General features: G+C 38.0%; 1 protein-coding gene across 1 annotated transcript in view; it reads right to left on the bottom strand.

Annotated features, from left to right (window-relative positions):
- Window positions 1–25,980, bottom strand: part of LOC132020273 (pregnancy zone protein-like) — a 46,716-nt gene that overhangs the window by 19,182 nt on the left and 1,554 nt on the right. Inside the window, exons 2-11 of the mRNA XM_059404466.1 lie at window positions 24,870–25,084; window positions 23,959–24,128; window positions 22,434–22,602; window positions 21,823–21,959; window positions 13,204–13,365; window positions 12,332–12,559; window positions 10,880–10,943; window positions 7,296–7,438; window positions 4,591–4,740; window positions 1,245–1,409 (exon numbers count right to left, since the gene is read on the bottom strand). Of these exons, the coding sequence (XP_059260449.1) occupies window positions 1,245–1,409; window positions 4,591–4,740; window positions 7,296–7,438; window positions 10,880–10,943; window positions 12,332–12,559; window positions 13,204–13,365; window positions 21,823–21,959; window positions 22,434–22,602; window positions 23,959–24,128; window positions 24,870–25,084 (1,603 nt within the window). The remainder of the gene's footprint in view (window positions 1–1,244; window positions 1,410–4,590; window positions 4,741–7,295; window positions 7,439–10,879; window positions 10,944–12,331; window positions 12,560–13,203; window positions 13,366–21,822; window positions 21,960–22,433; window positions 22,603–23,958; window positions 24,129–24,869; window positions 25,085–25,980) is intronic.

The following is a 25,980-nucleotide window of genomic DNA, read 5'->3' as shown; positions in this document are numbered from 1 at the left end:
GGGGGAAATAAACCAACCTAAGACAGGACGCAGATCATTGATATCTGCCGTCTGATGATGGGTAAGGATATTCCCCACCACTGACAACCTAAGACAGGCACGATCCCTGCCATAAAAGAAAAAAGGGGGAGATGTCAGAGGCAGGCCCCTGGCTAGGGCGGCCTCCGCCATTAAAAGATGGCGCCTGGCTAGTTGCCAGGTTAGGGTTGCCTCATGAGACTAAGCGGAATGCCCAAAGAGGATGTAAACAGCATTGGTTGCTAGCGAAGTTGTTCGTTTAGGTGCACAGCCTGATTCGCTCCCTCCTGTACCCTGCTCGCTGATTGGTCATGTAAACATATATAAGTATGTAGATTGTGGAAATAAAAAGAGAGATGATACATCTGAACTGGGGCTTCTTGTTGTCCTTGCGGGTCGAGGGCGATAAAAGATGAAACAATCTTCTAGTAGACCTAAAAAGTCCTCTATTGCTGCCACCAATGGAGTATGATTCTGGAGGCTCCAGAACAAGGAGATTCAAATTGCTGTCTGCCTGGCTGCAGAAGAATGACCTGTTTTTCCTTCAAGTTTAAAGAGAGTTGTTAGTCCTCTTGGTGGTGATAAGATTTAATCTCACAAGCTGGATGTACTCTCCTTACATAACACTGCCTCCTTAAAGTTAATCTCTAAGAGAAGCAGTTTATCTAACAGACCCAGAAAGTGAGCATGATTACCCTAGTTTTGTCAATCTTTTCTTCCTGAAAGGCTGCTTTCAAGTTTTCCTGAAGTTCTGCTGCCCTGAAGATGATGAAAGTATCAGACTTTTCGTTTTCAGTCATTTATTCATTCAATACGTATTTATTGTGCCAAAGGCTGCTAAAATGGCTGTCCATAATGTACTCACTCCCCTTTCCAATGTGTCAGAGGCATGACGGAAAATGTTAGGTTATTCTCACTTACTAGAATCTCTGGCAGAGGCTGAGAGGGGGATATGACAGTAATAAATAGCTTTGGGATTAACTTGGTTAAGGCTGGGGTTCCTAAAGTTATACCTCTTGCTCTTTAAAGGGCCAGATAAATTGGTGATTGAACATCTACATGTCTACAAGTCCTCCATGCCTCCGAGGGCTCAGCATTTCTCTGTTCATCTTCGTTTTGCTTTATGGGACACAGGATCAGATTCTAGAGCTGAGAAGTCGCTTGTTCTCCATTTTAACAAAGACTTAAAACTCGATTTTGGTTATATATTTGGGAAGATGAATTACCTCAAAAACACTGTAAATGTCATCGTCATCCAGGATCCGCCTTGGTGTGTACATGATTCCATGCAGCATGATGTCCTCTGCATTGATACAGGGCTCACCATCTTCATTCAGGGGGTAGCCATATTCAGGGCTAAAGACACTCTTTACTGGCAGCAAATTATAGACCTGAAAAATCAAGACAACAAAGGGAAAAACTCTTGTTTTGTTTCTTAATTTAATTTAATTTAATTTAATTTATTTTAAAATTTATTTTCAGCATAACAGTGTTCATTATTTTTTCACCACACCCAGTGCTCCATGCAATCATGCCCTCTATAATGCCCACCACCTGGTACCCCAACCTTCCACCCCCTCACCACTTCAAACCCCTCAGATTGTTTTTTAGAGTCCATAGTCTCTCATGATTCACCTCCCCTTCCAATTTCCCCCAACTCCCTTCTCCTCTCTACCTCCCCATGTCCTCCATGCTATTTGTTATGCTCCACAAATAAGGGAAACCATATGATAATTGACTCTCTCTGCTTGACTGATTTCACTCAGCATAATCTCTTCCAGTCCTGTCCATGTTGCTACAAAAGTTGGGTATTCATCCTTTCTGATGATGTTGTCCTTAATTTTATTTTTTGTGTGAAAATATTCAGTCTGGGATTTAAAGATCATGGTGTTTCTTTAATACTCCCATGCCAATACTATTAAAAGGAACACAATCATGGGAAGACCATGAAAGTTTTGTTTCCGAATCCTCCTGTTATACAAGAGAAGTTAATACATACAAAAATCAAATTAATTGATCCAAGTCTCAGATTCCATTTTCGTTGAGTAAGAATAAAACTCAAGTTTCCTGTTTCCCAGCCCAAATGCATTCTTTCAAAAGGAAACCAAGGGGCTCCTGGGTTGCTCAGGTCATGATCCTGTCAGGTTCATTAGTCTGCTTGAGATTCTCCCTTTCCCTCTGCTCTCCTCCCCTACTTGCACATGCACTTTTTCTTTCCTAGACAAGTAAATAAGTCTTAAGGAAGACAGGAAGCAGAAAATGCGAACAGTATGGAGAAGTGTGATGAAAGAACAAAAGCACTCATAATGCCATCACACTGTAAATTCTTGATTCGTTCCTTTTTTAAAGAGATTTGATTTATTTATTTGACAGAGAGAGATCACAAGTAGGGAGAGAGGCAGGTGGAGTGGGGGGGGGGCATGGGAATCAGACTTTCCGCTGATCAGAGAGCCTGATGGTGGGGTTCCATCCCAGGACCCTGAGATCATGACCTGAGCTGAGGCTTAAGTGGGTTAAGCCTCGGCCTCGAGGCTTAACCCACTGAGCCACCCAGGTTCCCCTTGTTCCTTTTTCCACTTTATAAAATGATTAAGTTGTTTTTAACTCTTACCAAGTGTTGTGTTTGTTTGTTTTAGTCTACTGTGTTAGGACCAGCTTTAGCTTGAGGGAAAAATAGGTGCACAGTCATCCTGGAAATCAGCTGCAGTTAGTTTTTTGCTCAGAGCCTAGTGTGGGGCCACCTGCTGGGTCACATAGCACCCGGGGCCATTAAGCAAACACTGGCCTCTGTGTGGACCTCCTCATCTGGCTACATTAATCTCTTATGTACGCTACTACAATAATCTACTAACCATTTTCATCTTTCTTTCTTGCTCTCATCCTCTCAGCAGCAAACAGCAGCTCCCTAACTGATGAATCTGAATGGTCATTCTGCTGTTTAAAATACTTGAGCTTTGGGGCTCCTGGATGGCTCAGTTGATTAAGCATCTGCCCTGGGCTCAGGTCATGATCCCAGGGTGCTGGGATCGAGTCCTACATTGGGCTCTCTGCTCAGCGGGGAGTGTGATTCTTCCTCTGCCTCTTCTACCATGCTTGTGAGCTCTCTCTCTCTCTCTCTCTCTTTTAAATAAATAAATAAAATCTTAAAAACAAACAAACTCTTGAGATTTACCATAGCATCTGCTGTCAACTCCGCATCTGCTGTCAACTCCAAATTCCATTCCAGTCTAACAGAGCTAGTCACAATTTTCCTTACTTTCCATTTTGCTTATGGCCTCTACCATCCTTTTCCCTACCCACTACATATTAGGTCATTACCTTTTCCTTTTAGAGCGCTCCAGTCTTAGCCTGAACCCAAGACATACGGGGATGCTGCTCTCATTCTTTGACATACCTGCCCTTACCCCTTCATTCTCCGACCATCTAAGAAGACACTCCTAATCACGATTTCAAAAAATGTCCAACTCCTTTTTTCTTTATGTCATCAGTTTTTGTTCTTTTCATTATATTCAGCATAATTTGGAACGATTCCATGTTTATATGTTTCTGTTGCTTGTTTGTTTATTCTAATACTTCACAAGGCTGTAAGTCCAAGATGGTCAAAGAACCACATCTGATTATTCACCAATAGAACTCCTGTTCCCAGAGGAGGCTCCAGTCTCTAGTCAAGATGTAGTGGCATCTAGTCAAGATGCCTGGGTGGCTTAGCGGGTTAAAGCCTCTGCCTTCAGCTTAGGTCATGATTCCAGGGTCCTGGGATAGAACCCCATGTCAGGCTCTCTGCTCTACAGGGAGACTGTTTCCTCCTCTCTCTCTCTCTCTCTCTTCCTGCCTCTCTGCCTACTTGTGATCTCTGTCTGTCAAATATATAAATAAATCAAAAAAAAAAAAAAAGGTGCAGTGAACATTTGTTAAATGAGTAAAGGGATGATGAAAGTAAACTACAGGGCGTTTTGGAAAGTGCTTTGGTATAAGAGGCAGCTCTGAAAGACAAGTTGGAATGAGAACATTTTTGTCCATACTTCAAACCAGTGAGTAAGGGCTTAGATTTTAAGGAAAGCTTAAAACTCAGGCATTTCACAGACTGTCTTGAAATATGGTGCATTGAAGGTGGCACCGAACGAGAAATCTGACTCCAATTCCACCCTCCAGTTATATTTTTGGCCTGCTCTTTCTGTAGGGGCTTGATGTATCTGTGTTATGTTTTCTTCATTCTTAAAATGAAGTTAATAATACCCACCTTCAAGAATTATTCTTCTTGTACTCATTCATGGATGATGTGTTGAGCATCTTTTATACATGAGGTACTGGGCTAGGCAGGGAATGCGGAGGGGAACCATGTTGCTCCCTCACTGAGAACATATTATAACGGAGCATGAAGCAAGGTGAGACACATGAAGCTGTCTGTGCAATGTCTTCTGTGGAAATGAATTTAATTTCATCTCATACATAACTTAGTACACTGTGCCTGACACTCAGAAGAGCATGTCTTCTCAGTCACAACCTCCATTTTCTCAAATTGGTCCTCTCACGTGTGCATTTTCTGACATGAGAGACTGAAAGGGGACTCACCGACTGAGGGGAGAGCTCAGCTTCAGGCTTCATCAGCAGAACACTCTTGTCTACTGCACGGAGGGCACAGAGGGAGTGAGGACTGGCTGTGACCTCCAGATTGTTGTGTGAGGCTGGCAGGCTCTGGACTGAGGAGAAGCTCAAATTCACCTGTAAAGAGGATATGATTATGGCAGCAAATTTTCAAAGTATTGCAACCTCAAACACTCTCTTCTACCCCAGGCTAGGACTCTTTCTTTCTACACTCAGCTTCTCTTCATCCATTTTAGGCCAGGTTCAAGTGGTTCTTACATTTTGGGACTACTGGTTAACTCTCTCTGGAATAAACTGGAAACGTGGTTCCAGTTGACTCAGGTTTCCTGCTCCTTGTATATCTGGTGAAATGTAAATTGGTTTTGGTCACACTGAAACAGAAACCTGAATGGGAATAAGAACACGCATGCTAAGGAAGTTACATACCTTGCTGTAGTTGACCTATATAAAATCAAATCATTTAGGCTTTAGATACTGAAGTAGCGTCAGGTAACTTCCTAGGTTCTTGAATTGCAAGTTGATTTGGATTGGAATGAAACGTCAGTATGTTTAGTTAAATAATATTTGACTTGGATTGGTGAATTCAACTATGATAATCCTGCTGTGAGATCTGAGTTAATGTAACAGTTGGATTCATGTATCATGAGACCTATATGAAAAATATTAATTGATTTACTGTCGAAGTGAAAGAATATTCATCTCTAGGGGCTCCTAGGTGGCTCAGTCAGTTAAGCATCTGATGCTTGGTGTCAGCTCAGATCATGATTTCACAGGTCATGAGAGTGACCCCTGTGCTCAGCAGGGAGTCTGTTTAAAGATTCTCTCCCTTTACCCTCCCTTCAGTCGTGCCGCTCTCTTTCTCTCTCAAAATACATAAATGAATCTTCAAAACAAAGAAGTAATATTCATCTCTAGAGTTCAATAAATTATGAAAACTGCTTATGAAAAATTCTGCTTTAAGCATGTTTGTTTTTATTTTTAGAAAATTTAAGTTTCTTAAAATATGTTTGTGAGTGCCTATTTCAAATGAACACATGAATTATTGGGGATTATGATCAACTGAAAATACTGTTAATCAAGAAGTGGCTGTGCTAGAAAGTGTAAAATGTTTTATTGATATGAGAACAAAAGAGAATTTGAAGACATACTTTGAGAGTCTTTGTTTACTCATATTAATCAATGTTATCCTTAACAAATAATCATATCTGGTCAAGAAGTACAGGCAATTTAAACCCTTATCTTGTATTTAACATGTATACTAAATCTGTTATTTTAAAAAAATTTTATAATTTTTATTAACAGATAATGTATTAGCCGCATTAATATATATGTTAATACATTAACATATAATGTATTAGCCGCACTGTACAGGTCAGTGAATCGCCATGTTTACACACTTCACAGCACTCACCATAGCACACAGCTTCCCCAATGTCCATATAAATCTGTTATTTTTAAATTTAGAAAGAGGGATATGAATTTAGAATGGAAAATGGTTTAACACACTAACTACCCACGATTAGCCGGGAGGGCATGGAAGTTCAAGACAGGAATGTCTCCCAGGTTCCCATCTAACACACAGAACATTCAAACAGAACAGAAACTATGCTCTTGGACACCTGTCCAGATTTAATAGCATTCTTTACTAAGATGGATGAATAGTAAATCAATATCCATTGAGTATTTTTTTGGATCATTGTTTATGTGGATCATTAAATATTTAAAAAGGTTACTCTAATACAGTTTTCCTTGCAGAAATGTTCAGTTGCTATAATGCAGTTTCAATCTCCAAAAACCTCATGTTAAAGAGTTTTTCTATATATATATATATATATATATATATATATATTTTTTTTTTTTTTTTGCTTTAAAAAAAAGATTTAGTTATTTATTTGACACAGAGAGAAATCACAAGTAGGGAGAGAGGTAGGCAGAGAAAGATGGGGAAGCAGGCTCTCTGCTGAGCAGAGAGCCCGATGCGGGGCTTGCTTCCACCCAGGCGCCCATCTAGGTATACTATAAAAAATATATGTGAAGTCAGTGAATGTTATCTGATTGTTAATGTTACAGTTACAGCATGAAATTCTCTTGGGATAAATCTTATTTATATTTCAGTGGGCTTCTTATTACAACAGTGTATTCTTTGGAAATATAAGATCCCATTTGAAAATATGTTTGATTTTACTGCTGTGGTCCTTTTTAGAGAGCCCAGGCTATTTTTCTCAACATGGACCACATACATACACCTCTGTTCTGTAATATCAGAATTTAACTCACAGTGAGTTACTGGCTTCTGTGATAGTACATGAATGTGTACTTGGTGGGGGTATGGTGGGGTAAATTGACACATCCTTGGGAAGCATCATTTCTAATTGAAAATTTAGGGCACAAAACACTGCAAAAATAAGCTTTATAAGAGAACGTATTTTGGATTCCACATGCATTTCAAGATAAAACAAGAAATTTTTACAACATTGTGTTTATGACCACCTGCTTTGGATGTCTTCACTAACCCTCTCAGGCACGGTATGACATCACTGTTGGCCTTTGGAGGTCCATCAGAGGATGTTTTAGGAACCCTACACAGTAGTTTTAAAAGCAGACACAATTTCCTTCTTTTCCATACTTCAAAAAGGGAGGTGAATAAAAAACTGCTTGCACAAAAGACCCACCTTATTGGCAAAACAGTTTTCAATCTCGAGTTTCTCAGTATCGGCAATAATTTCTCCATTGGGTAAAATGGCATAAACCAGCAACTGGGCGGCAGGAGCAATGTCTGAGTCCACTTGAAACGAGAAGGAAAATACCCCTTTCCCTGGAGAATAAAGAAAGTCCAGGATAATTGGTTAGGAAGAGGGAAGAGTTCTCAACTTGAGGAAGAGGAGGCTCTCCAATTATTTAACTTACTCACATTTGGAGCACACTAAAGTAAGAGAAGACGTGCATGTGTACCATTGTGCACGTATGCTGACATGCTGCACCAATAACAGTTTTTCTTAAGGATGTAGGATAAATTGTTCATTTCCTTTGCTTAAGTAGAGAAAAACATTTAATGCACAATTTTGTTTTAAAATTTAAAAAATAAAAAGATTGTTTAATAAAGAAGTCAAGAGAGAAGAACGTCTAGACATTTAATTATCTCTATTTATGATCCAGATCAACACAATTCCTGTCATAGGCATGAGGATAATTCAAAGAATGCAGCCCAGGGTTTACCTTCAGGCCGTTCTCAATACTGCAGAGATACAAGTACAAATAGTACCATACAAAACCAGCTGTGTCTCTGATTTTTATCAGAGAGGTCCCTGTATTTATCTCGGTGGTTTCTTTTTGTGTGTGGACATAGTGCTTATAGGACATACCCACTTAATTTTTTCATAAATGTCCTAAATTCTGTGTAGCATAAAATGCTTTAAAAATTGTAGCTGTACTCTATCTATAGAAAATTTGAGGACAGTTTGTGGTGAAAATACGCAGAAACCACAGGGTCAAAATAAATTTGAAACTTCTGACTTAGGTCCACCCATGTTGTCCCACGTGCCATGATCTCATGCTTTTTTCCTTTATGGCTGAGTAGTACCAGGCAGGGAATACAGTCAATAATACTGTAATAACATTGCATGGTGATAGGTGGTGACTATATTTCTCAAGGTGAGCACTGAGTAATGTATAGAATTGTCATCTCAATATATTGTACACCTGAAACTAATATAACATTGTGTTAATTATACTTCAATAAAATAATTTGAAACGATAGTACTAAACGATAGTACTAAAACCATACAAGGAGCTCATAAGTAACGTAGCATCTTGAGAGCATGGGCCATATTTTATGAATATTTTTATCCAAAAGTCTTAATATTGAACTCTATGAAAATAGGAAAATATATTACCTTCCAATTCAGTTTTCATCAAGGATAGTTCAAATATATAAACCTCAAATGAAGTTTAGCTATCACAAATTATAAACAAAGAGATATCCAGCCTTCATTAATGAATTAGTTTAAAAATATTTAGTTCATACCCAGTGTGTGCCAAGGACTAGTAGAATAAATGGGAGTTCAAAGACAAAAGACAAACACTTTTTAACCTTTGTAACATGTATTCTTCAATTTATCCTGGATATTCTGACCCATTTTGGGTAAATGAGGTTTTTGATCTCTCTAAATATGCTCTGTCAATAAAAAGTTTTTATTTTATTTTTATTTTCTCTTAGTAAAATGATAGCTTGTCATTATTCAAATGAATAGAAAAAAGGGAAGCTACTTATGAGATTTAGACTCGGGACATGTAACCAATAAATAGACCAAATGTACTCATCTTTTTGTAACAGACCCTTTTTAGAAAGTTAATTTTTCTTTCATCAAGAGATGGAGATGATTCAAGAAAATCCAGAAGGAAAGTATGGTCTAAGATATAGAAATGCTCTGAACCAACTTGACTTAAATGACATTTAGAACACACTCTACTTCTGAGCAAAAGAATAGAAATGTTAACATTTACCAAGGGAGATCATATTTGGGGCCATAAAATGTGTCTCAGTAAATTTATCTTTTTTAATTTTTAAAGGACGGCATTTATTTATTTATTTATTTATTTATTTATTTATTTATTTGCTTGTTTGTTTAGAGCATGCCTGAACAGGGGAATTGGGGGAGAGAATCCTAAACAGACTTTGCACTGAGTGCAGAGCTGACATGGGGCTTGATCTCATGACCATGAGATCATGACTTGACCTGAAATCAAGTATCAGAAACTTAACTGACTGAGCAACCCAGGCTCCCCACGTCTCAGTAAATTTAAAAGAAATGATCATAATGGCATTAAATGAGAAATCAATAAGAAAAATTCTGAAAAAAATCTCAATATTTAGAAACTAAATAACATATTTATTTTATGAATCTCCCATAGTCCAAAGTAGACATTCATAGGGAAATTTGAAAAAAAATCATGTTTTTTTTTTTTTTAAGATTTTATTTATTTATTTGAAACAGGGAGAGAGAGAGTAAGCAGAGAGGCAGGCAGAAAGAGAGGGGAAAGCAGGCTCCCTGCTGAGCAGAGAGCCCTGTATGGGCCTCAATCCTAGGACCCTGAGATCATGACCTGAGCTGAAGGTGGGAGCTTACCCACTGAGCCACCCAGATACCCCTGAAAAGGTTTTGAACCAAGCATAAATGAAGATGTTGTGCAGATACCGGTAAGATGCAGAAAAAGCAGTATCTTGAAACCTAATGTTATTTTCCCAGCTCCTTTCAAAATTTCTTTGTCATCCTGGGAAGGATTATACCCAAGGCCTCACCAGTACCTAATTTAGATAATTGAGATGATGTTCTTTGGGCCTTTTGAGCTGATGAAACTTATATGAGACTTTTGGACTTGAGTGAATGCTATAAGAGATTGAGTCTTTTAGGGTTGGTGGAATTGGATGAATGGATTTTGTATACGGGTTGGATGCGACTCTTTGGGGCCAGAGGGCAGTTTGGATATGTAGACTAATGTCTCCAAAAGACAGCATAATCTCAAAAACATCTATGTGCTATGTTATTAGCAAAAGGGACTTGGCAAATGTGAATAATTTAAGGACCTTGAGATGCGAAGATGATCCTGGGTTAACGAAGTGAGCCCAATGTCATCACAGAGACCTTTAAAGAGGGGGCAGAAAAGCAAGAGAGAGTTTGAAGATGATGTACTTCTGGCATTGGAGACAGAAACCAAGGGAAGCAAGAGGTCCTTGGGCAAGGAAACAGATAATTAATTCCTTAGAGCTCCAGAAGGCATGCAATCCTACCGACACCCTGATATTAGCCTAGGGAGATATCTGACCAAAGACGTAAGCTGATAAATTTGCGTGGTTTTAAGCCAGAGAGTGGGTGGCAATCTAATACAGTAACAATAGGAAATGAATACAAAGACCTACACAGTAAGATTTTTCTTTGGTGATTTTCTGTGCTTTCAAATTATTTTATGTGTTTTGAGACATTTACTTATAAAATGAGTATATTTTACTTTAGGAATAAAATTTAAAATATAGAAATGCTATAAAATGAAGAAAATACTAAACGGACTAAAATGAACCTAGTACACTATCTTTTTATATTAACTTCTTCATCTTTGGTTGATGGAAGAAGGTTGGTCACCATAATCTCCATAAAATGTACATGTAAAATATAAGATGTGAAAATAACTCCATCTTGCTACAATGTTCAGGATTGAGTATATGCGAGAAAAAAACCCCGGAAACCCTGGAAGTACTTACTGTCTCCTTGTTCAATGGATAACACGTGGGTTCCCGATTGAGAGATGCTTCCTCTTGCTTTGATCTGAGTAGAGAAATATATCCATTATCATTCTAAAGGGCACACACATATTAAACTTACATAAGTGTATTCAAAAGAGAGAAGTAAATTATTTCACAACTCCAACCCTGAAGTTTCAAATACTCAAGTTCTCTTTCAGCATTTTTCTATATGTATAGTTATACACCATGAATAACGGTAACACCATAAATAACATTTGTAATGTTTTAGTACTTTACTTAATGTTTGCTATTTATCTTGAATATCAGTACTTCGAGTTTACATGTCCTTTCAACAAATATTTTAGAAATACACAAAGTAATATACAGTAAAGGCAGATATAAAATAAATGTTGGTATTCTGTATTGTTAAAAAACTAAATATATGATAATTTCTATGTGCCAGGCATTGAACAAAATAATTTGGTTTTCGGATTTTATTTAGTGTGCACAATATTCCCATGAAATAGATTTAAATTTCATCCCTAGTATTCAGGGAAGATGATTGACATTTGTCTGTACAAATAAGGATTATATAAATTGCCCAGGATCACAGAACTAGGAAGAAATAAAACTAAGATTCTTATTGTCTTTTTTTTTTACTTTTTCACAGAATTTTAAAAAATATTATTTATAGTTAATGTTCCTATATAGAATTTCCCATACATTAACTTTTTTTCTTAAAATGACTTATTTGAATAACTACCAACTTTAGATCTTATTTTATGTCTTGGGATACAAATAGGTTTATCGCTCTCAGAAGCATCATCCCAATTTATAATATGCCTGTCAATGCCCTTTTCCCCCTGCGATGGCACTAGTCATGAACTTTGTAGTCTATTTAGAAGCTTTATGTGTGTAAAATGTTACTGCTTTATTGTTCTTTTTCCCACTTCCCCAATTATTGTCAAAATTGAGTATTTTCCAGAAGTATTTTTTTTTTGAAGTAGGATCCTAAAAATCTGAATGTGGTGCATAAACAATGAATCTTGGAACACTGAAAAAAAAAAAGAAAAAAGAAAGTAGGCTCTTTGTGCAATGCAAGCCCAGCATGAGGCATGAACTTGAAAACCTGAGATCAAGACCTGAGCTGAGACCAATTGCAACTTGGGTGCTTAACCACCAACTAATCCAAACAAGTGTCTCAAAGTTTATAACTTTTACTTCCTCTTGATTAAGTTTCTGATTTTTCCTCTCATTCAATAGTTTTCCATTGGAACTCATAAAAACTAAATGTTTCTGTAGAGACCAGAACATAAATAAGCAATTAAAGCATTAAGAATTTTATTAGGAAGCAGCTTTTCTTCAAAAAAGGGTTTATTCTGATATCTTACAAAAGCATTACTTAGATAGGAATTCAATCATTTTGGCGTTTACACATTTAGGAAGAGCTACAGTGGTTTCCACTCTTACCAAATAGTAGAAGGTTAATTCTTTTTCATCCTTCAGGATCTGTCCATTCAGGATGTAGTGTGCCCGTATATCCTGGATTTGTCCACAGGCCATGGTACCAGTGAAAAGTTCAAGGTGAACATAACTATTGCTTGCGGAGAAAATATGCTTTACAGTGTGCTGTGCTTCTGTATGAACTTCTTCAAGCCACCAGTTATCAAAACAGCGGTTACTTTGTTTGTAAGTGACCTGGTGGAAAGAATAAAGGTCTTAGAAAGGCTATTGGTTAATGTACATTATGTATACATTCGTCACTCTGAAGAGTCGTTTACTGAAGATTTTATGTGAACCGTGCTTATTTGGTTCCGTCATAATCTGCTTTCCCAAATAAAGCATAATCTGTGAGTGCCTTTTCCGTAAATTTATATAAGGTTGTTCTATACCATTTTGGTAGATCATATTCACTCACAATCAAGATCAGTTATTTTCCTTAATACCCTTATGCCTATAAACTACATAAAGATATTTAAATTTTTTACAGAAAGCAAAAAATGGCAGTACACCAAAGAAACCAAACAAAATCTAATCTGTAATAAAATTGTAAAAATATAGAATTTTACAAGGGAATCAAGAATCAAGGAGTCAAAGATCAATCAAGATGATCTAATATGTGTTTTCTGAAGCTAGACCATTCCACAAACAGAGTCTCTCTAAAGCCAAAGTTTTTTGACAAATAGTGATTTCTTATAATTTAGGTCTCTGAATTGCTTAATTTCTATTTTACTCTTTACTGCCATTTCTTTTCTCCCTAGAATTTACATGCTCCCCATATATCCTTAAATCATGTGACCTCAGCAATCTCTCTGTAGTCCTGGATGCCCCTTCCCACTTACCCTAATTGTAAAGGAAGAAGATATGAAGTTGGTGGTATCAATGGAAATGTTCACCAGACCGTGCTCATCTGTGGTAAGGATGGAATGGTACGCAGTCACATCCACATTGACGCTTACAGCTTTATTGGGGATTGGTTGATCCTTCTCATCCACAAGAAGAACCTAGAAGTGTGGAAATGATAGCTGGTGTTACATAGCAATGACATCTTACCCTTTCAGTTCCGTTCACCTCTTGACCCCGTGGCCGCTGTCATTGACTGAAGATCTTAGAATCAGTCTGAAAATAAGATTTGTTTTCTGGGCTATAAACTATTTTTCTTTTCAACATTCCTATATAAGTATTCTGTGAGCACAAAACAATTGATAATATCCAAAAAATGGACTCAGGGTATCACCCTTCCCTATTTTCTTCATTCCCAGGGTTCTCTGTCTCGGTATGTGGTGCTTTTATCCATCCCATAGGTTATGCAGCAATATCAAGGGCCTTTTAAAAAATCATTTTCTCTCCTTCACTGACTCATGCTAACCCATGGCCAAGTGCTATCTCTTACTCTGTTAAACACACTTCATTGATTTCTATCTCAGTTAAACCTGTTTCAGGTGAAATAAAATGAGATCACTTATCAAGGGGTTTCCAATGGAGCTGGGAGGCCATTAAGGAGATGGGCCTTCTGACATCCTCACCAGAGGACCCATGAACTTTTGAACTGGGCCCAAACTCACAGAAACACCTGCAACCTGCTGCAGAAGCTTTTACTCGGTGGTAGCCTTAGCAACCAATTGTAGTCAGTCGAGATTATTTTTCTGCCAACAGCACCAATCAAAACTCCGTTTGAATTACGTGTCCAAGAATTCTCTTTTGTCTTCAAAAACCCTTGTTATTGGTTCTTGGGGACAGGGAGCCGCTATTTGAGCTGCAGCCGAAATCCATGTTTTCTGCATTGCAAGTCTTAGGCCCCAAATAAAGGCTTTGTTTTTATCTTAGCTCTACCTCTTTTCTCAGCCAACAAAACACAATCTTTTTTCCCTACCCAATTTCCAATAGCTTTTTATTTAACCTTACACAGTTCACCCTCTTGCTGCTTCAGGCTTACTTCAAACCATTCTTCCTACAGCCTGAGTAAACGTTCATGTTATTCTCCTTCAATCCTTCAGTAACTTCTCAGTCCAAAATTCTGAACGTAACCTAAAAGGCCCTCAAGATCTGCTCTGGCTTACCTACAGCTATCCAGCCAATCCAGTTAGTCTGTCTTCTACCTCAGTCAGTCACACTCCTAGTTCTCTGCTTTTTAAAAGCTGTTTAATACCTAGAGCCCTGGTCGTTCTCCCCTCTCTTAAATTTCTGGCCAAGTCATATTCATTTTAAGTCCTCGGTTTCCTCACGTTCTTCTCTTGATCCAAAATGGCCCTGCCCCAACATATCTATCTATACATTTATTAATCTCTTGTCTATTTGATACAAAATGCTGCAATAAATGAAGAAAATAGAAAATTCATAATGTTATTAACTGTGACATACTTAGGAATGTCCCAGTTGACAAAGAGATTTTGCCTATCATCTCCCAATTGCTTATCAACTGTCAATCGCCTATCAACTGTCCATTCCAAGATACTAAAAAAGGAAATTTACAATGGCTAGTAACCTATATCTCTTATACAACAGAAAACTGGGAGTTCACTAGGTTGGATATCAGTCTGGAAACTTATCAATAGTTACCAATATTGAGCTTTGAAGCTAAGAAAAACTTTTAAAAACTAGCAATAGAAAAAATCTAGATGAGGAAATATCTTTAAAGATTATATTACAAAATCATTGTTTATAAAGAGGCAATCAAAAAGTATGCAGCCAAACTACACAGGAGAAATGGATTATAAAGGTGTGTTAGGAAGTAAACTAGTAAAAGCGTGCTTTGTTTTTCTGGATGTGATGGTATTCGCCTTTTAAGTTTGTCATTGGCTATAATTTCTTTCCTCATTCTAAATAAATATTTTTATAATCAATTTTACTTTTGTGGTATAAAAATTTGTTTTCTTTTTTTTTAAAGATTTTATTTATTTATTTGACAGAGAGAAATCACAAGTAGATGGAGAGGCAGGCAGAGAGAGAGAGAGGGGGAAGCAGGTTCCCTGCTGAGCAGAGAGCCCGATGCGGGACTTGATCCCAGGACCCTGAGATCATGACCTGAACCGAAGGCAGCGGCTTAACCCACTGAGGCACCCAGGCACCCTAAAAATTTGTTTTCTTAAAGTCCACATCCCCCAAATTATAGAAGTTATGATTCCCTTGAGAAATTATTTTACCTGCCCCCAAAAAGGGAGCCCATGCCTGTAATGTGTATCCGCTTTTGTAAATTTCAGTTTGCTTAAAGTATTTGTGATTTCACACGATCCATGTCCAGTTAATTCCAACTCTGAAAAAGAAAAAAGTGAAGTTTAATTGTTCTTTAGATTCCACTCGCCTCTCACACCCACCCCAGCCTCACTTCATCACAGCAAAGTACTATCTCTATTCTATTTCTTACCCTTTCCAGAATTTTTCACACCTAGAAAATACAATCGACTTGACAGTAGCTTCACTTTCATACAAAAGTTTATATCTAATTTCCCAGTTCCTCTGGTTTCACAGGTATCTTACCTGTTGCATCCATGTTCTTGGGTTCTTCCCATGTCCTCCATGAGCTTGCTCCATTTTCGTTTCTGTGTCTCCCAGATCCCTCCCCTCTCCCCATGACTTTTTGCATGCAACGTGAGTTTTCACATTGGCTTCAAAATATACTTAAATGTCTATCACAAACTACTTCCCCAGCAAGACCCTTTTTGTCAGTGTATGGCTCTTCCCGTATAGCCAACACCTGGTGTCTTTCCATGAGTGTCTTTCCATAAGTGAAGTGTAGTCTGTGTTTGGGCTTCATCATCTAAAGCTTTATTGTTTCCCCCCATCTCTATGACTTCTATTTTTATTATAGCTGGTTTATTTGACACTATGTCCTCAATGTAGTTGTTTCTGTCCTTGGAGACTCTCTCTTTGTTTGTCTCTGGCCCCTATTTGGCAATGTTAAGTGAGTTCACTTTCAGAATAAATGCACTTACTCTTAGGAGGAAATAGATACAATGGGACTTGTTTCAGATTTACATTTCTGGTCTTGATTTTGCTCTGGTTTTCCTTTAAAATTATTTTTAAAGCAGAATGAGTCAACTTCTATCTGGATATTCCAGATTATAATTGATTATCTTTGACACATTCTCATCTACTCCTAATCTTGGTGAGTGGCATTTCCATTTCCCAGGTCCCAGATTCGTCATCTTTGAAAGAATTTAGGACAGGAATCTGATGTATCCCATTGTAACCTCTTCAAATCGCTTCCTCTAGCCTGTCCTCTTTGTGTCTTTTGGAATTATATTTTCAAAAATCAGTTTATTTAGAACATCTCTTTGAATTTATCTGCCAATATCCAAGGTTTTTCATAATACAGTCTAATCTTTGTAGCACACGATTTACTTTTTTACACACCTTAGCTCCAACTTATGTTTTCAGATTCTTCTGAGACCAAACACATTTGCTTTATGTGAATCATGTGTTCTCAGTCCCTCACGAGCTTTCAAAATTTTAGCCATTCTACATAAATCAGCTCATGTGGTACTTTATAAACTTTCTTTATCTCTATAGAAGAATTAATTCTCTCTTTTCATATTCATTTGGGCTTTAGTTTTTCCATTGCTCATGGAAATTTTGTTATGGTTATAAATATATTCATATAAGCGTATATACATATACACATATGCATACCTCTAAGTAATTTCTTTTTAGATTTCTAGATCCCTGACAGGAAGGACTGTGTTATTTTATAGTCCCCAGAAACTACAAAGTGTTTCACATGGAATGGGCATTTGAAAAATGCTTAATATATTGGTGGATTAATGAAATAATAAATATTTCAAAATCACATGAACCTGTTCCGTCTTCTTTGACTTTGGCTTCCACTTGTATGCTCATGTCATACCCCTTCTGTCTCAGCTGGAATACTTTAGTCTTCACGAGTTGTGTGAAACAGCCTTCACTGTCTGCCTGAAGAGGAAGAAAGAGAGTTTCTGGGTCCTCTGGTTTGCCGTCAAAAAAAGTCATTTACCAACCTGTGAATGTTTTTCATTGGCAAAGGAAATTTTACAAAAGTTCTCACCATCTTGTAGGTGCTGATCCTTTCCCAAGCCAAAAATGGCATCAGATGTCTTCGTTAACCGTTGAGTTACTCATTGCCCACCTTTCCCTTCCTCCTTCTCTTCTGAAAGTCTATCCTGTCTCTTCCAAATAAACTAACTGGTTTCCAAATGTGCCATCGAAATCTCTCTGCATACATAGTTCCCCAAGTGATAACATTCTTTTTCTTCCATTCTTATCATGCCTAACAGTTACTGCTCTTCTAAACACAGCTCAGACACAACACTTCCTCTGCGATCATCTTCGTCTTCATCTACACCTCAACTAAGGATTACATTTTCTTGGCTGTATTTCTCTATGCCTAGGACATTACTAAAAACATATATATTCTCTGAATAGATGAATCATTACGGTCATTAGATTTCCAAACTAAACATTGGGAACCACATCTTAAGAAAGATTTGTTTTCATTTTTTTTTACTTATTTACATGAAAATATGCATTGCATAATAAAGCTTAAGCATATTTAATGTACCTATATTTACTTATAATTTACTTAATCATTTTTTAATTTATTCACTTGAAAGTAAAAATTAATTCCTGCGTCCTTGATATATTAGAGTTTTGGCAACTACTTTCTCTCATGTTTATCTTTCTTACTGATGTTTATTTGTCAAAATAAGCGTTTCATTCATTTGCTCTCTGCATGTTTTTTGTTTGTTTGTTTGTTTTAAGAGAAATAGGGCAAGCACGCATGAGTCTAGGAGGAGGGGTATGGTGGGTTGGGGAAGAGGCAGAGGAGAAGGAGAGAGAATCTTATGCAGGCTCCCCACCCAGCATGGTGCCCAAAGTGGGGCTCGATTCCACCATCCCAAGATGATTCTCCAAGCTGAAAGCAGGAGTTGGGTGCTAAACTGACTGAGCCACCCAGGCGACCCTCTCTGAAGCTTTGGTCACTTTCTTTTCCATACCTTTAGAGTTCCCACTCACTGCCACTCCCTGGACTTTTATGTTATCTTTTTATTCTTCCATATGAAGTTTAGATTCCATAGCATGTCATTTGATTCTTCCACTAACCAAAAAAAAAAAATTTTTAAGTAAGCTCTTCACCCAACAGGGGGCTGGAACTCATGAACCTGCATTCAAGAGTAGTAGGCTCTTCCAGCTGAGCAATCAGTTGCCCCCTCCCACTAACCAAATTCTTAACATCAGTCACATTCTTTTTCTATTATCTGCTTGAGAAAGGCAAACTTTGGATACTTCCATATTATTTTATGCCTTTACACCTGGCATGCTGATTGCTCTCAGAAGGAAGTTACAAAACTGACCAAATAAATAGAAGTATAAATTCATGAACTCAACTCTCCAGTGGGCTCCAAGCATTACCAGACAATCTTACAATGTTTCCATTACTCCACACTACTTTCTGTTGTACTGTTTTCACCATACAATATTATATATTTTTTTGTATGATATTCTTTCTTGCATTATAATCCATGAGAAAACAAGATCTGGTGTTAGCGTCTGGGGAGGATGGTTTCCACATACCTATTGACCAAATTCTTCACAGATACTTTGTGAATGTCTTCCATGGCAGGTTGAATGGAATTGTGAGTGTTTTCTGCATACATTAATTGTCACCAGACCAGAGACAGGCTTTCCATATGTGTATCTATAACAGTAAAGCAGTTACACAAAAGAATATTTGATATAAACAACTCCTATATTTTTTCACGTGATTTGATCCCCTCATACATCCATCTCGGTCATATAACAATTATATTTCCTTACGTACCATTTGTACTTCAGGAGCACTTATTCTGAGACTAGGTCTTAATTATCTAAGTCGACCTACATCTACAACTCCAAGAGAAAATACTTACTGAATCTTCTTTGAAACACCTCTAAAGGGGAAATTAACAATGTAGTGTTTCTCAGATCTTTCCTCCCTTTCAGTTGAGGTTTTACTATAAGACTATCTTATTTCCTTCTTTCCCTGCCATCAGATGATCTAGGTTATAATTCCAGCTTTGACAAGAACCAAGTTGTTTTAGGGGAAAATGTAAGGATATGTAGACAGGGTATTTCTAAATCTTCCCTAATTCGTATGTATTTTAAGAGGATAAATGAGAAGTGAAATGGGAATTTAAATATTCAAAAGCATTACTTACATATATATCTGTTATAAATGAAGAGAATCACAATGACTTAGTCTGATTCTGCTACATCTAATGGAAGGATATGCTATGGTCTGGTCTGAATGTTTGCATCCCCCCTACATGTATATGTGGAAGTCTTAAACGCCAAGGATGATAGTTTTAGGGGATGAGTTCTTTAAGAGGTGCTTAGATAGTGAGGCTGGAGCCTTCATGAATGTGATTGGTCCCTTTATAAAAGAAGCTCCTTTTATGTTCTTTTATGGCCCCTTCTGCCCTAAGAGAACATGCCAAGAGGGCACCAGCTATGAATTAGAGAGAACCTTCACCAGAACGTGACCACGCTGGCACCTTGATCTTAGATGTCTCAACCTCTAGAACTAAGACGAATAAATTTCTGTTGTTTATAAACTACCCATTCTGTGGTATTTTGTCATAGCAGGCTGAGTGAAGTAAGACATGATGGGAAGCCAAACTTCATCCATTGTTTCTCAGTCTATGCTTAACGGACCACCTACATTGAGATTACCTGATGTATATATTGAGATTCAGAGTCCAGAATCCTTCCTCAGATTTATGTTGGAATCTTTAGATATGGGGTCAAGCAATCTACATTTTAACCAATTACCTCCATAGATTTTGATGTCCACCTAAGTTTGAGACCTATTGCTTTGGTCCAAACTGTGAGGTAGATGAGTTTTGGCTTCGATGACCCTGATCCTCCCCTTTTTAAGGTTTCTTCCCCGCTAATTTCTAGGAGGGCTGATAAAGCAGTAAGTCACTTACTGTATCTCACTTTGTTTGAATGTTACCTTTAAGTGTCACTCAAAGGGCTTTCCCTTCTGTTGGAAAAATCTGAAGCATCAAAACTGGTAAGAAAGATGAAAATATGATCCCCACACTGTTTTCAAAAGCAAGAGATGAGGTGTGCAAATGGAGAATATTCTATTGAACTAAAATGCAATCAGGGAAATAACTATGACACATCTTTTAAATTCTACATTATATATCTGTATATCTATTTAAGAAGGTCTGCTTCGTTTCCCCCCCTAATTTTCCATAGTTTATGAAATTGTGAGCAATAGGAAAATGGGGATCATAGGAGACAGAATAACACAGAGGTTATGAACATGAGCATGAGCTTGAGCTGGATGTCCTGTGTTCAGTTTGGAACAGTGTTTGGCATGTAGAATGTTTCATGAAACTAGATTTTCTTTTTTTAACTGCAGAGGCAATTGTAGGGTGAAGAGTTGAGGGTCTGGAACCAGACTGCTGGAGTTAAATTCTAGTCCTCCATTGACTTGAACAAGTTTTCTATCCCCCATGTGTTATAGCTCCTTATTTGCAAATTAGGGATAACTACCCCCATCTCACAAGGCACTTAAAACATTTTCTGGCACATTTTAGGTGTTCTGTAAATGCTTTTGTTTGTAGTAGTAAGAGTGTCTTATGCTGCCATCCCTGCTCTCTAACTGGAGCTCAGGTGTCCTGGAGAGAAAGTCATTCTCTAATTAAAATACTTGGAAGTCCGGTAACGATTAATTGCAATGAACATAGAGTAGGGAGATCAAAATGGATGAAAAAATGTAACTCACATGCCACAGGCAGATACTGTAAATTCTTCATCTAGAAAACTGATAGTCTTGGGCATTTTCACTTGGACCTCGAACTTGGGCAAAACTGTTGTCAACAGAAGGAAGAAAGAGGTGAATGTGGGTGGGCAGGATATCTTGTGAGTATTTCAAATGATTTTATTACAGAACCTTATAACATCGAAGCACGTGAACTGATTTCAATTACATTACAAAGCTGCAAGGCCTCTACTGACCACAGAAATGTAATTATGGTCGTGGGTCCTTGTACCATGTTTATCTATACGCTGGTACTACATTTCCTAAAATCCCCTTTGAACTTGGTTGAGACTTAAAGATGGAAAGAAAGCAGCATTGTTAGTCTCTGAAGATCATGATGATTAGTTCGATGTGGTGGCAGGTACAGAGAGGTGAGGAAATTCCAACTTGTCCTTATTCTTTCCCTCTGTGTCCAGTTCTTCCCAACTTCTTGTCCTGCTGACTAAAAGAGGCCCCAGACCCACCACCAGACACTTAATTACAGAAATAGAGAATTGGTAGATACGAAGAACAGATACATCCAGTGTTCCATAGATTCTTCTGTTGGTTTCCCTTGGTGGTCCACTTTGGAATCTGAAGGTACCCTGGAAGGTGCTAATTTATTCCTCCTCACCCATGGTTCAGGAGAACTAGTTATTCATTTCCTATGATCTAGCTCCTCCTCCTGGACCCTTACTTTCCCATCCTCTCTCACAGGTGTGTAAGGCTCGCTGTTCCTGTAATATATCCCTGTTCTATAATCCTCATAGCAGTTCCGGTGAATTTGGGGAATGATGTTTTTGTGAGCAGTCTCTTCATCCATGGCATGAAATACTTCATTTTCATGAAAAAATCCACATGGCTGATAACTAATAAGATGGCTTGAATGTCTCACCATTTTGATTAGAGTAGTCTAGGTGTAGATCATAGAGGTATAAGATACAGATCAACAGATGATGCAGATCTATGTTACATTGGTTAACTATTTTGGTTTGAATAAGGTAATAGACCTATTAAAATCTCTCTTACCTCTAACTGGCTCTCTAATTTCGGTAAATTCCTAACTGTTCTAGTATTGATGTACTCATTTGTAAAATGGAGACCATAGAGTATCTGCCTCAGATGGTTGATACAAGGATTAAATAAGATAGTACACGAAAGATTCTTAGTGAATATTTGGAAAAATTAAAAAAAAAACTTGCTAATTTCCAACTATTATCTGTTAGATTTTTGCCTATACCTATGTGTCAAAACTCCTAAACTCTTAAGTAATGTCATAAATGTCTTGGAGAAAGGCAGAATTCTTACCATATTCATTCACTTCGAAGGGGTGCTCTATTTCTTCCCCTGACTCCCTCTGAAGCTTGACCTTATAAGCACCCAGCGTGGGCTCCACTGAGAGTGGGAAGGACAGCTGGCTGAGTCCTCCTTGTAGTCTGAGACTTTGCCATTGGAAAATTCGGTTCCTCTTGGGATTCTATAGATAAAAATACTATGAGTTCATAGAAACAACTGAAATACATAATCTGAGTAGGGGAAAAGCTTTTTAGGGAGGACACATTGGGAGTTGGGTAAGAGATGGTTGTGAAGTTGATACCAAACGTACTGAGCCAAGTTTTCTAGGAATTCCACACTGAGCAAAGGGCAGCAAGTTTACCAGCTCTGAGATATTCCAGATCGCAATATCTCTTTGTGAAATTATGCATATCCAATTTGGTCAGAAATATTGGAAGGTCATGAACTTGTATAGTCTTCAGGGGATTTTTTTCCCCTTCATTTACATCTTTTCCACTCTCCAAAGGATTGAAGATAGATAGAGAAATCTGTTTAGTTTTGGTGAAGTGCTAGTGGGAAGGGAGGAGACGGGTGGCAAGGGGCAATGGAACATAACTTGTAGTAAGTCTTCATCCCAACTGAGATGCATAAGATATTACCTACCTCAATATAAACCACTGGGAACTGGAAAGAAAAAAAAATAGTATGAGTGTGGGATAGACATCAGAACAAGAGAGCCATTTCATCCGCATTGATATGTTGTCTAGATGAGAGGAGTGAGTCTGTCTATTTCTTGTCCAATCAAGGAAATGTGCCTCAGTTTGGTTTACATGTTTAGTTTGGGACATAGAGCTCTTGAGAAGTCATGACTTTACCTTTATGAAATATTGTACAATTGAGGAAAGTTATGCTATCGTAAAAATGTCCAAATAAAATTATTTTGCAGATGAAATTTATCTCCGAGAAAGTTTCCATTTCTCTAAGGAAGAAATCAAGCGCACTTACTTTCTTTTGTTCAATAAAAATTACTGGGATCTTTAAAAGGATAATTTCAACTGGGGCGCCTGGGTGGCTCAGTGGGTTAAGCCTCTGCCTTCAGCTCAGATCATGATCTCAGGGTCCTGGGATCGAGCCCCGTATCGGGCTCCCTGCTCAGCAGGGAGCCTGTTGCCCCCTCTCTGCCTACTTGTGATCTCTCTCTCTCTCCCTCTGTCAAATAAATAAATAAAATCTTTTAAAAAAAGGATAATTTCAACTGAATAGTTTAACAATGCAGTTGGTGAACTATTCGCCAGCAGTGTTACTCTTAGGAGATTGTATTGGTCTCATGTTCTGCAAAAAATGGGCTTGACATTATTTCCCATTTCCCCCAAACGCATCCACTGTAATGAGACTTCAAAGGGCGAAAACTAACATCCACAGAGACAATGCGGAATCTCACTGAAACATAGAGATTTTCCCCATTAAACTACCCAGTGGGAATCGAGGGTAAATAACACAGATAACGACGTGCCTGGATTTTCATGACTATAGAATAAGGTAATAGGGAACCACACACCTGCCCCATAAAGTGGCCCTTGCTGATTTGGTTCCTGATACCTGTTTGTCCCGGTTTATAGATGGGTTTGTCTGTTTGGACAAAGACAAGGCTGTTTACTTTCATGATGTGCACTGTCTTCCTCTTTATGAACTGCTGGGTTGGCCCCTTCACCTCCACAGTAATCAACCCTGAGGAAGACGGGAACTCCGGAAGCTGGAAGGTAGAAAAGAACTAAAAATCTGTGTAGACCCACTTCTGAATGTCTCAGCCTTCATGACTTTCTTATTTCTCTGGTCAGTTCCAGAGAACGAGGGAAGAATAAATCAAAAATTATGTCCCTGGGTTTATTGATTCTTAGGTTTAATGTAACATGACAGTAACACTTTGTTGATTTAAAGGGAAAATGTCACTGCAATGAAAGGAACTAGTTCTTCAAACAGTCATGGGCATGAAGGAAATAACATGCTCTCATTTCCACAGCAATACGATGGCATTAAAATGATTATCAAATGTTATTTTCCATTGGTCAACATCAACACTATGTGTTATATCATTGGTAATAAGCCAGTATCATTTAACTATTTAATTCCTCATGTAATAAATGGCTACAAGGACAAGACATTAATCAGTGACCACTTGTGAGATCTTAAGTAAGTCACTTAGATTTATGACTTTTAGTGTTTTTATGGTAATGGTGTGAACTTTATTTCCATCACAAGTTTAAGGGCAAATGAAACTTTTCCTACCACTACTATTATATTTTGCCTATCGCACTGGGGTTGTTTGTAAATATTATGAAAATATGTTCAAATAGAATCTAATTCGAATCTAATTTGAAAGCCACTTTGTACTTCTCAGTGTTTTCATTATGTTTTTTTATTGTCAGGGGTCAGGACTCAAGGCATCAGCTAATATGGTCTTCCTCTAACAGGCTTCTGTATCCCAAGGAGTCCTACTGACAGTGAATGGGCTGCAGTAGAAGGAGTTCTTCTCTGTCACCACGTCTGCAAGGAGGTTTCTGGTCTGCATTCCATATTCCAGAATTATGTTCAGTGTCACCGTCTCATTCAGGTGATTAAGCATGACACAAGCTTTCTCGGGAACCCCCACATACAGCTGTGATGGGACCAGCACCAGATACTGCCTGTGGAGAAGAGGCATCTGGATCAATCATGGAGAGTTAGAAAGACATCATTATTGTGGCAGTATTCTAGATCGCCTTTTCTGGAATCACCAATCATAGAACAGAGCCAGATTTCGTCAAGAAGGTAGAGGAATGTATTCTTCAAAGGCCAATCCAAAAGACCTTAGAAACTCAGAAACCTCCAACCAGTTAAGCACTGATAAGCCGCTGTTGTGCTGTGGAGATATTCACCCTCACAATATTTGTAGAACTATTCATAAGCTATGGATAAACAATCAAGGAGTCATTTTGAATTTTGGATAGAAATTATTTTCAGGGGCGCCTGGGTGGCGGCTTCAGTTAAGTGTCTGCCTTCAGCTCAGGTCAGGTCTTGCGGTCCTGAGATAAAGACCCACGTTGGGGCTCCCTGTTCAGCAGAAAGTCTGCTTCTCGCGCCTTCAGTTAAGTGTCTGCCTTCAGCTCAGGTCAGGTCTTGCGGTCCTGAGATAAAGACCCACGTTGGGCTCCCTGTTCAGCAGAAAGTCTGCTTCTCGCTTCCCCTCTGCCCTGCCCCTTTGCTTGTGCTCTCTCTCTCTCTCAAATAAATAATATCTTTTTAAAAAAAGAAGTCATTTTCAAATTTAGAAATGGGATACTATTCAGCTTTAACAAAAGGAAATCTTATCATTTGCAACAACATGATGGGCTTTGATATCATTATTAGTGAAATGTGCCAGAGAAAGATAATATTGCATGCTGTCACTTATACATGGAATCTTTTTTAAAAAAAAAAAGTCAAATTCATAGAGACAGAGAATAGAAAGGTGGCTACCAGGGCCTGGGGTGGAGGGGTATTGATGGAAGTATGGAAAGGTTGGTAAAAGGGTACAAACTTTCAGTTATAATAAGATGAATGA

Source organism: Mustela nigripes, chromosome 6 (assembly GCF_022355385.1).
Source record: "Mustela nigripes isolate SB6536 chromosome 6, MUSNIG.SB6536, whole genome shotgun sequence".
In the NCBI taxonomy this organism is placed as follows: domain Eukaryota; kingdom Metazoa; phylum Chordata; class Mammalia; order Carnivora; family Mustelidae; genus Mustela; species Mustela nigripes.
The sequence above is the reverse complement of the archived record's forward strand: the minus strand, read 5'-3'. Positions and strand labels throughout refer to the sequence as shown.